General features: G+C 36.0%; 2 protein-coding genes across 2 annotated transcripts; both read left to right on the top strand.

Annotated features, from left to right (window-relative positions):
- Nucleotides 1-4,097: 4,097 nt before the first annotated feature.
- Nucleotides 4,098-4,544, top strand: LOC145755886 (uncharacterized). Its single transcript, XM_082572120.1, has one exon. It carries the CDS (start codon nt 4,098-4,100, stop codon nt 4,542-4,544), a length of 447 nt encoding a protein of 148 aa, XP_082428246.1.
- On the top strand, nt 4,544-6,369 carry LOC145755884 (uncharacterized). Its single transcript, XM_082572119.1, has 3 exons — nt 4,544-4,653; nt 4,792-6,134; nt 6,221-6,369. The coding sequence occupies exons 1-3, from the start codon at nt 4,544-4,546 to the stop codon at nt 6,367-6,369; spliced, it is 1,602 nt and encodes a 533-aa protein (XP_082428245.1).
- Nucleotides 6,370-10,392: the final 4,023 nt, after the last annotated feature.

Raw genomic sequence — 10,392 nt, 5'->3', positions numbered from 1 at the left:
ATTATCACGAAAAGATACAACTCTCTTATTAGACTGATTACGTTTAGAAAATAAAGAGGGTAACATAATCGTTAAATACAATATAATTATACACTACATAAAACACCAAAAATATATACTCATAATATACAAAAATAAAAAGGTTACTTATTGTTCGTTGACGAAGATCTTCTTGTTGGTATGGTCAACACGGGCTTGCTGATATAAGACAATAAATCCAAACAGTATTGCGTCCAACATTTTTGCGATGTTCACAGCGTGAGTCAGGTGCTACAAGTCCTGATTGTTAGAATTCTCACACTTTAATCACGTCGGGGTCACCAATTTGTAGCGGTCTCCGTCGACCCAATCGGAAGGTTTTATTTTTAAGTTAAAGACAGTTAATTGTTTTTCTTAACTAGCGAATTGCTCGTCTGCTGGTTAGGAATTCTTAAATTAACCACGCAGGTGAATTCACTGTATAATTATATTATACGGCAATTTCTTATAAAGTCGAATTCAAATTTCATTAACGGTAAATCAAAAACGTAAAATTCCAAAATCCAAAATCCAACTACTTTGTAGAAAGGCATAAGAAAACTTATTTTGAAAAAGAATAACAAAGAATCGAATCCCATGTCAAAAGCAAACCACAGATTTTAAAAACAAGTTTAAGATTAAAAGACATATCAAAATAGGAGTTAATATAAGGTTTTGATGAAATCAAGAAATGATAACAAAAATAATTCCCACCAAATGTGAAATAGTTAAATTTAATTGTTTTTAATGTGAATGAGAGGTTAGCTTATGCACAATAAGCTACAAAGGTTTCTGGTTTCATTCTAAAATTTGAAATCCATTGACTGTCAGTAAAAGTTGGGACAATATTCTCCCACCAATCTTGTGACCTTACAAATTAATGTTATAAGTTTTAACATTTGGGCATTTGTCTATACAAACATACACATAGTTGTACATGGCTACATTTTTAGTTTCAACATACCTATTACGCATCCAAATTCGGCCAACTCTCCTTCTTTTAAGCATTTGTTTTTTTTTTGTGGATAATTGCAGCTAACACTACATACTTAATTCTTCTTTTTCGGCTAACCATAATAAAACTTTGACGTTATTCTAAAATATGTAAAGGTAAATCTTGCAAGCTTCTCAATTTCAAAATCTGATACACTAAATGAAGCGAGCTAAAAAATGCCCATGTAAATATACCGCGAAGCGAACTCGTTACGCGTGGTTGGTTTTTTTAAAAAATCGCTATAGCAAATTCGTGAAGCGAGCTAAGAAGCGAGCTCGGAGCTCCCTTAATCGCCCATGTAAAAAGGCTTATTGTTATTCTACTTTGGTATATTCACACGCGTTATTCGTTTCTTTTAGAAACTTCGAGTACTAATTCTTGAACGTGGATGAAATTTGTGTGCCTCTATTCGGGTTAAATACATTTAAACAAAGTAGTTTTTTATCCAAGAAGAGTTATTGCTGTAGTGTGTAAGCGCTACTTACTTTATAAGGCAAACGGCTATAGGCAGTTACAAATTTGTTGCCATATTAAATACTCCGGCATTTGACCACTAGGTGCTAGCTAAAGAGTATTTAACATCGTTTCAACACATTGTACATTGTTAGTGTTGAATTTTGAATCATTTGGTGTCTGATTGACTAAGTTTATCATCATGTCAAAATCTGTGTCACATGCTGATCTTGTGTTGTCACAACAAGAGCGTTGCAGTGTAAAGCGACTTTTGAAAACATTACAAGGCTTTTATACGCGAGCTGAAAGCCTAATGCTAAAGCCACAAAGGGCAAGTGCCCTAAAGCTGTTGCTACTCAAAATTAATGAATGCTATAATAAAATAATGTCCCTATGTGAGAAAGTGGCGGAAGAAGATTCTATGCCTGATACAAACTCTAAGAAAGAAGATGTTGTGACTTCAAAGGGAGAGCGAAACAGACGAAAAAGGTTATGCCTACACATGATAGACAGCCACTTCCATTCTTTACTGAACCGTTAAGGCAATTGAAAAGGTCACCCTCAGCCTTGAGAAAGGTTACTGATTACAATTTTAAGTCAGAGATTGGAGAGCGGTTTTTACCTAAGCCACAAATTGCTTAATTTAATAGTGATTCACTGGAATATCGAACATTCATGATTAAATTTGATTCCTTTTTTGGTGCCCGGCTTGCTGGTGACAAAACCTTGGCTCTTGTTTATTTAATTCAACATTGCGAAAAGCATGTTGCTGACCTTTTAATTCCTTACTCTGATGACACAATTAACGGGTATGATTTGGCGCGCCAGTGCCTTGAGTTCGAATTCGAATCTGCTCATAGAATAGCCAGAGCATGTGAGCAAAGTCTACACGAAATATCTAGTATTATTGATGACAAACCAGAATCTTTGCGTCTCCTGTCTGTTAAGATTCAGAAATGTTTAAGTGCCCTTTAAAAAGTGCAATCAGCATCTGTTTTGGATACGTTTGATTTTATTAGTTCAATTGTGCGGAAATTGCCGCCAAATTTGCAGGAAGACTAGATAAAATACTCTGCTGAAGTTGAGTCAAAGGCAGGGTACTATGCTAGGTTCAATGATTTCGCAATATTCATATTTCATTGTTCGAAGACTCTCAATTCTACTTTCGAGCGAAGTTTGCGCTCTGGATCTGGGAAAAGGCAAAAGAATATCTTCCAACGTCGGGATGTTGGAGTGCACAGCACTGAAGTGTCTGTGGCTACTCCGGAAGAATCAAATAAGTCTGCTTGCAATGTTAACAAGTTTAAGCCAACTTGTGTGGTCTGCAAAAAAGCCCATTATCTCGGCCAGTGCTATGAATTTCGAGGAAAATCTCTTCAGGAAAGAAGAGACCTTGTAAAGAATTCAAGGCTGTGTTTTTGCTGTCTCAATCCTGGGCATTTTAGCAGGAATTGCGTAAAGAAAAAGTTGTGCTCGGTAAAGGGATGTAAAAGTGATGGACATCATTGAACTTTACATCCAGACAATAAGAAATCTTTAATCCTGCAAGAGGGCGCTGCCGAGGCTTCTGTAAGCTCGGTTGCTATGGGAGGTACAGCATGTTGTCTAAATGTTGTGCCTGTTGTGTTTTTTTTCTAATGAGAGGGAGTTTAAGACATAGGCATTGCTTGATCCTGGCTTCTGGGCATCGTTTTGCATCGCAGAGCTAGTTTAAAACCTTAAATTGGGAAAAACATATAATCTGTGGTTGAAGACAGTGAACGAAGACAAGCTAGAAAAAACACAGACCTTCTCCTTTAAGGTGCGCTTAATTGGTTGGGCATTTGATGCAGTCATGTCTCTTCAGGATGCAAGGATGGTGCCATCAATTCCAGCTTCTCCTAACCCTTTGCCCGAGGACTTTAATTCACAGCGGTACGACTATCTTAAAAATTTTTCGTTTCCTTTCATTGATCAGGGAAGGGAAACACTTCTGCTCGGAGCAAACCTTGCCGAGGTACATGAATGGAAGGTTGTCGCTTCTAGAAGCAGTTGTAATGATCCGATAGTCATGAAGTCAAAATTGGGATTGTCACTTGTTGGGGGTCAGAGGTCATTGTCGACAGCTGCTATGAATAATGTGCTGGTGACAAAGAGTTTGGAAATTGAACTGTCACAGCCATTTGGGTCCAGTGTTGTATGTGAGATAGGAAAAGACCAGTCTGCAGAGGATCGCCAAGTGTTCCAGATGTTAAAGAACACGGTAAAGTTAGAGGATGGTCACTATTGCCTACCACTGCCATGGAAAAGTTCCAAAGTTGAGTTGCCTGACAATGTCAAAGTTGAGTTGCCTGACAATGTCATCTGCCCATAACCGTCTGAGATTCGAGAAGATGTAATCGTATAAGATAGTAACTGTGCGGAAGAAATTAAACTCAGGGGTGGTGTTAGTTCTGGTCGTGTGTGGTATCTCCCTCACCATCCTGTGGTAAAGCCCAACAAGATCAGAATTGTTTTTGATTGTGCTTCGGTCTGTTCAAGTGTTTCCTTAAATGACATGCTGTTCAGTGGGCCAGATCTAGTAAATTCGCTGGTTGGTGTGCTACTTCGTTTTCGGAAAAATCGAATAGCAATCGCTAGTGACATCAAGTAAATGTTTCATCAAGTTCGTGTCGCAGCTGATGACAGAGATGCATTTCAGTTTTTGTGGCCAGGTGGTGATATGAGCAAAGATCCTGTGCCACATCGGATGTTGGTTCATTTGTTCGGAAGTCGAAGTTCTCCTTCTATTGCTGCTTTTTCTTTAAGGCAAGTTGCTGTTGAATTTGGGCATTTATTTCCACCAGAGACTTCTATTGTGGTAAGTAAAAACTTCTATGTTGACGATTGCTTGTTATCGGTGCAGACAGAAGAGGAGGGTATCGCAATAGCTGCTAATTTAAAAGACCTGTTATTAAAGGCAGGGTTTGTACTAACAAAGTGGTTATGCAACAGTCAGGCTGTGATGAACTCGTTGCCAGCAGAAAGTCATGCTAAATTCTTAACGGAATTGTTGCTAGGCAATGATATAGAGGAAAAGGTGCTCGGGGTTCATTGGTGATGGACATCATTGAAGGGGACAGATTCGAGTTTAAGGTTCGACCAAAGGAAAACAGTTACACCCGAAGAGGAATTCTATCTACAATAATTTTTTTGTTTGATCCCTTGGGGTTTGTGGCTCCTGTAGTGTTAGAGGCCAGAAAGCTGCAACGCAACTTTATCAAACAGGGACTTGGTTGAGATGAGGCCATTGATAATAAAGATGTTGTGTTATGGGAAAATTGGCTGGAGCAACTCCATGTTCTCAGGAAGGTTAAGATTAGGGGCTGCCTGAAGCCAGCAATAAATGTTGAGCAAGAAATCAACAAGCGAGAAATACATATACTTTCAGATGTTTTGCTGGAAGGGTATGGTGCTGTGGCCTACTTGAGAACAGAAAATTGTATTGATGAAATCGATTGTGTCTTTCTCATGGGAAAAGCCTTGCTATCAAAAAAGGGTGCTATGACAATACTGAGGATGGAACTGACTGTAGCGTTATTGGCAGCCAGAATGTCATCTTTACTAAGGAACGAACTTCAGTTAACTTGTAATGTAATTATTTGGTGTGTTTTAGTGGCAGTATTGCATTGCATTAGAAATCGAAAACGCAGATTTAAGATATTCTTTGCACATCGTTTGGAGGAAATAGGAAGAACAACAAGTGTCGAGTTGTGGCAACATGTTCCTGGAAATCTCAACCCAGCAGACCAGGCTTCAAGGGGGCTAGGTGCAAAAGCGTTTGTCAAATCAGGTTTGTGGGTTGAAGGACCACAATTTCTAAAGTTCTCTAAAGATTTGTGGCCTTGCAAGATGAAATCAAAGGCAGTAGAAGTGTATGCTAAAGTTGCTAATGAAGTTGTAAGCAATCATGCAGAGATCAGTGATTTTGAAGGGGGTGCCACACAGAGGTTGATCTGTCATTTCTCAGATTTGAACTGTTTAAAGGTGGCAGCTTCATGGATATTGCGGTTTAGCAGTTTTCTTGCCCAAAAGACAATTGGAGAAGACAAACCGGAACCGAGGATTCAAGTGTCTGAACTAAAGGCTGTCGAAAGATCTTTGGTGAAGTATAAACCATTTAAATATTTCTGTGAAATTATAAGTTCGCTAATAAAAAAGCAGGGCAGTGGACAATTGAACATGCCCAAATGGCTAAAAAAGCTCAACCCCTTTGTGAAAGGCGGAGTTTTGCGGGTTGGTGGATGTCTAGATGAAGCGCCAATCTTGAATGATCAGAGACATCCTGCAATTTTGCCCTGCGATTTACATGTTACCAGGTTGTTCGTGAAGGAGGCACATCAGAGATGTGGCCATTCTGGATTTCATCACACTGGCACACTGTTAAGAGAAAAGTACTGGTTGGAGAAGGCAAGCATAGTAATCCGGAAGATTATTGGCCAATGCTTTAGGTGTTGTCGTCGATACGGGATATTTGGAAAACAGTTTATGGCTGATTTGCCATATGCTCGCCTTTGTGTAGGTGAAAGTCCCTTTAGTTACATCGGGATCGATTACTTTAGGGCTTTATTAGTAAAACAAGGAAGAAGTGAGGTCAAAAGGTGGGGAGCAATCTTCACATTATATGACTACTCGAGCTGTCCATCTGGAAGTGGCATTTGGTCTCTCTTCTGATGAATTTCTGTTAGTCTTTAGACGTTTTACTATGATGCGAGGTTGTGTTACACATTTATTCAGACAATGGCACCAATTTTATTGAAGCCGAGAAGATTATGAAGGATGCAATAAGAGGTTGGAATCAGTCATTGATTGTAGATGAGTTTCGGCAAAAGGGGATTGTCTGGAAATTCAATCCACCCGGCGCAAGTCATTTTGAGGGGAGCTGAGAAAGACAAATTGGATCTGTGAGAAGAATTCTGCTATCTTTGGCAATGGGAAGAACTCACCCTGATTCAACCTTAATGACCTTGTTTGTTGAAGTAGCAGCAATGATAAACTCAAGGCCACTTACACCTTTATCCTTTGCCCCTGGAAGTCAAAGGCCTTTGACTCCCAGTGATTTGTTGCTGTTGAGACCACCTTCGGTTTTGCCACCAGTTGTCACTACAGATCGGGATTGTATTGCTGCTGCTCTCTGGAGGCAAATTCAAAGACTTTCTGATCACTTTTGGAATAGGTTTGTGAAGGAGTATTTGCCATCTATTGTGCAATTCGTCCAAAATGGAGGAAGCGGCGCAGAAATTTTGCAGTGAGCGACATTGTGGCTATTGTTGACGACGGTCTGCCCAGAGGTCAATGGAAAATGGGCAGGATTTTAGAGGTTTTTTCAGACAAGGTCGGATTCTTTACATCAGTCTTTGTGAGAATTGGTCATTCTCACGTCCGGAGACCAATTACAAAACTGTGTCATCTTGTGAAAGCAGATAGAGGTTCCTCTAATAAAGGAAACCCAGAGATAAGGCCTGGTGCCTCCCGTGAAGGGAACCAAGAGATGAGGATGGGTGCATCCCGTGAAGGGAACCCGGAGATAAAACCTAAGACCGGGGTGGAGCTGAAGACCCAGAAGCAGCCAGAGAAACTACCTTTGGACGAGGGGGTGAATGGGTCTTGTGAATGACTCAAAACGAACTTAGGACCCCTTAACTTTGTTTCCTTTTTTGTGTTCTTTTTTGTAGTGTATTTTTTGTTTTGCGCGTATTTTTTTTTTTATTGTTTCGCGCGTATTCTCAAGGGGAAAAATATACTTTCTGTGTTCTTTATATTGTTGGGGGGAGTGTTAAATAAGCGCTTATATGTTTATTCTCAATTTTGAATCGTATTGCGGTTAATACTCTCATGCAATGTATTGCACCACATGTCGTAAAAGAACTTTCTAGAACAGCCATTAGAACTGATTGTTATCAAAGTAAATCGTTACAATTTGGAAGAATTTTTATGTAAATTAGTTTTTACTGATATATTAGTTAATTGTTAATCACGGCGAATCTTTCATTGACTGATTGGAATTTCTGGTAATTATTTTTTGTTCTTGGTAGGGTAAATAAGTTACTAATCTGTTTTTTAAATGTTTAAAATATGTCTTAATCTTTAACCACGTGCAAAACTTGCCAATAACATACATAGTCTTGGGGTATCTTAACAGTGTTTTTTAATGTTTTTTATAACACACTTTTAGAAGTGTGATTATTCACTTGGGTAGTACTGTTGGTTGACACTGTTTTTCTATAAGATCTTACTGACTGGATATCAGGTATTTTAATATTGCTGTATTGTTAACTGCTATTTGTGTTATTTGATGTAGACTGTAATTTCTTATTTTTAACATGCTTGCCTACTATTGCAGTGAGTGAGCAGCTTACCTTATTGTGTCACACTGCCCATTAAGAGTTGAACACCTTTTTTAATAACTGGTATGTTTTTTATTAATACTTGTAAATTTTGGTAATGGATCTACTTTTATGCCAAATAACCTCTTATTAATGAATATAGACTAACGTTAGGTTTTTTATTCTTCTAGTGTTCATTACTGTTGTTGTATCACTGTTTTTGCCGAATTTGCCAGTATTTTGAGTGGTTAGCATACTGTGTTGGTAAGCTTAATTTGTGTCTTACTATAGTTAATACCTGTGTAGTTATTGTTATCCTACTTTGGTATATTCACATGCGTTATTCGTTTCTTTTAGAAACTTCGGGTACTAATTCTTGAACGTGGATGAAATTTGTGTGCTTCTATTCGGGTTAAATACATTTAAACAAAGTAGTTTTTTATCCAAGAAGAGTTATTGCTGTAGTGTGCAAGTGCTACTTACTTTATAAGGCTAACGGCTATAGGCAGTTACAAATTTTTGCCATATTAAATACTCAGGCATTTGACCACTAGGTGCTAGCTAAAGAGTATTTAACAATTAACTATTTAAAAATATTTAACTTTATCAATTCAAAGTTTAAATATTTAAACAATCTTTAAACTCCAGCCTTTAACATAAATATAACAACATTTTATAAGTAACTTTAAAGTTAAAACCTGATTTGAAGCAGAGGATCTCGGCTGTACATTTTCACTTAAAGTGGAACCTATAATTTAAATGCTTAACTTAATATGGCGTTAATTTTTAAAAATTAAGTAACTCAAACTACAACAAAAGAAATTAAACAAACTAAACGCTGATGCCTTGATTGCTTGTGATTTAATAACCAAAGTGTTAATTACTTAAAATATATTTAACATAGCATGCATAAGTTGTATATATCATATTATTCACTTGTTTTCTGTAACAGGGGACCTTTGGCCAATGTTAAAATCAATCATAAGCAAATTTAAGTTTATATTTAGTCATTTTTGCCTTAAAACAGTTTTTATCATTATTTTAATTTGTCATATTTATGGGCTTTAGAGTAATGTGGTTCACAGTTAAATGAACATAACTTTGGATTGGATAATAATTATTAAGTTTAATGTGAATGTCATTTATTTATGTTATATTTCTATTTGAATAAAGAAACTCAAATAATAATATTTTATATTTGTAGCTAGTGTGATTGACTGTTTTTTTACACTATTTGATTAATTTCAACTTTCTTAATAGTGGCAAACACATTGGGTTATAAGAAATTGCAATGTTTTGTTATTTAGTCCCTTTAACAATTACAGTTGAAAACATTTTATTTTTATTAGTAAAAGAATATTTGTTGATGCGTTGTGTTATATATATTCTGATAAAAGTAGAGAACTGCCAAGTGTTGTTATTTTGAGTTTGCCAGTTTTTTAGTGGTGTGCATACTGTGTTGGCAAGCTCAGGTTGTGTTGTTTAACTACGTTATTAAAATTGTATTTTTAAGGTGATAAATTTTAATGTTGTTTTTCCATAAATTCATACTTTAAATAAAGAAAGTTTTTTAAAGAAAGTTCTAAATATCAAACATGGAATATGTAAATATAGACCGTTGTTAAATATTAAAAACAGTAAAAATCAAACACAGGATTTATGTAGTGATATAACCAGTGGTTATTTTATTAGGTATTACTGAACAAGGTTTAAGGTTTAATCCCATCTGCATCTATCTTAAAGTGTTAATTTGTTGGTGACAAACTTAGTCACTTTTGCTATTACTAAATACATATGCAGATTAAAATTACTTAACTTAATAAAGACATTTACATTCGATGCAAGAATAGACTGTGGAGTCAGTCTACTCATATCAAAGATAAACATATACCAAAAACACTTCCATATTATGAACAAGATTTAAATTTACCTTTATTTTGTCTTCTTTTTGGTTCTGGATCAACCTCATGTGGATCTGGAGTTTGTAATTCTTCAGGTTGTTCCTTTAAAAACAGTAAAAATTTGGTAACTACTAACATTTCTAATGATTACCAGTCATATTTATAGTTAAACAAGGTCTTATGACCCAATCAATATCAGTGTTTAATTTTTATTCTTTAGAGTAAATATCCCAAAATCTTAAGAACAATTTTAAAGTTAAAACCTGATTCGAAGCAGATGATCTCAGCTGTACATTTTCATTAGAAGTGGAACCTTTAATGTAAATAATATCAAGTTAAAATACAGTGCTATGTTTTATTAAAGATGCCAAAATATAACCTCATACAATAAAAATAAATTTGTTTGAATAATTGCTTAAACTTACGCTCATTCTGCCTTCTTCTTGGTACTGGAAATTCTTTTTTGTAAGTTTTCGCCGGGGTTCCTGATTTTCCAAAATGTTTCTTTAAAACAAAAATGATTTAAAGGTTAATTAAATTTATTATTAAAATTAATTATTTAAAAATATTTAACTTTATAAATTCAAAGTTTAAATTTTTAAACAATCTTTAAACTCCAGCCTTTAACATAAATATAACAACATTTTAATAATAACTTTAAAGTTAAAACCTGATTTGAAGC

This window comes from Corella eumyota, chromosome 6 (assembly GCF_963082875.1).
Source record: "Corella eumyota chromosome 6, kaCorEumy4.1, whole genome shotgun sequence".
In the NCBI taxonomy this organism is placed as follows: domain Eukaryota; kingdom Metazoa; phylum Chordata; class Ascidiacea; order Phlebobranchia; family Corellidae; genus Corella; species Corella eumyota.
Note: the sequence above shows the minus strand (reverse complement) of the source record. Positions and strands in the feature narration are given on the sequence as shown.

Excerpts from the sequence above, each read along its gene's own strand:
- LOC145755884 (XM_082572119.1), top strand. The coding sequence starts at position 4,544 with ATGGACATCATTGAAGGGGACAGATTCGAGTTTAAGGTTCGACCAAAG. Across the intron at positions 4,654-4,791 it reads TTTTTGTTTGATCCCTTGGG|GAAGGTTAAGATTAGGGGCT; the intron begins GTTTGTGGCTCC and ends CCATGTTCTCAG. Across the intron at positions 6,135-6,220 it reads CTCGAGCTGTCCATCTGGAA|ACAATGGCACCAATTTTATT; the intron begins GTGGCATTTGGT and ends ACATTTATTCAG.
- LOC145755886 (XM_082572120.1), top strand. The coding sequence starts at position 4,098 with ATGTTTCATCAAGTTCGTGTCGCAGCTGATGACAGAGATGCATTTCAG.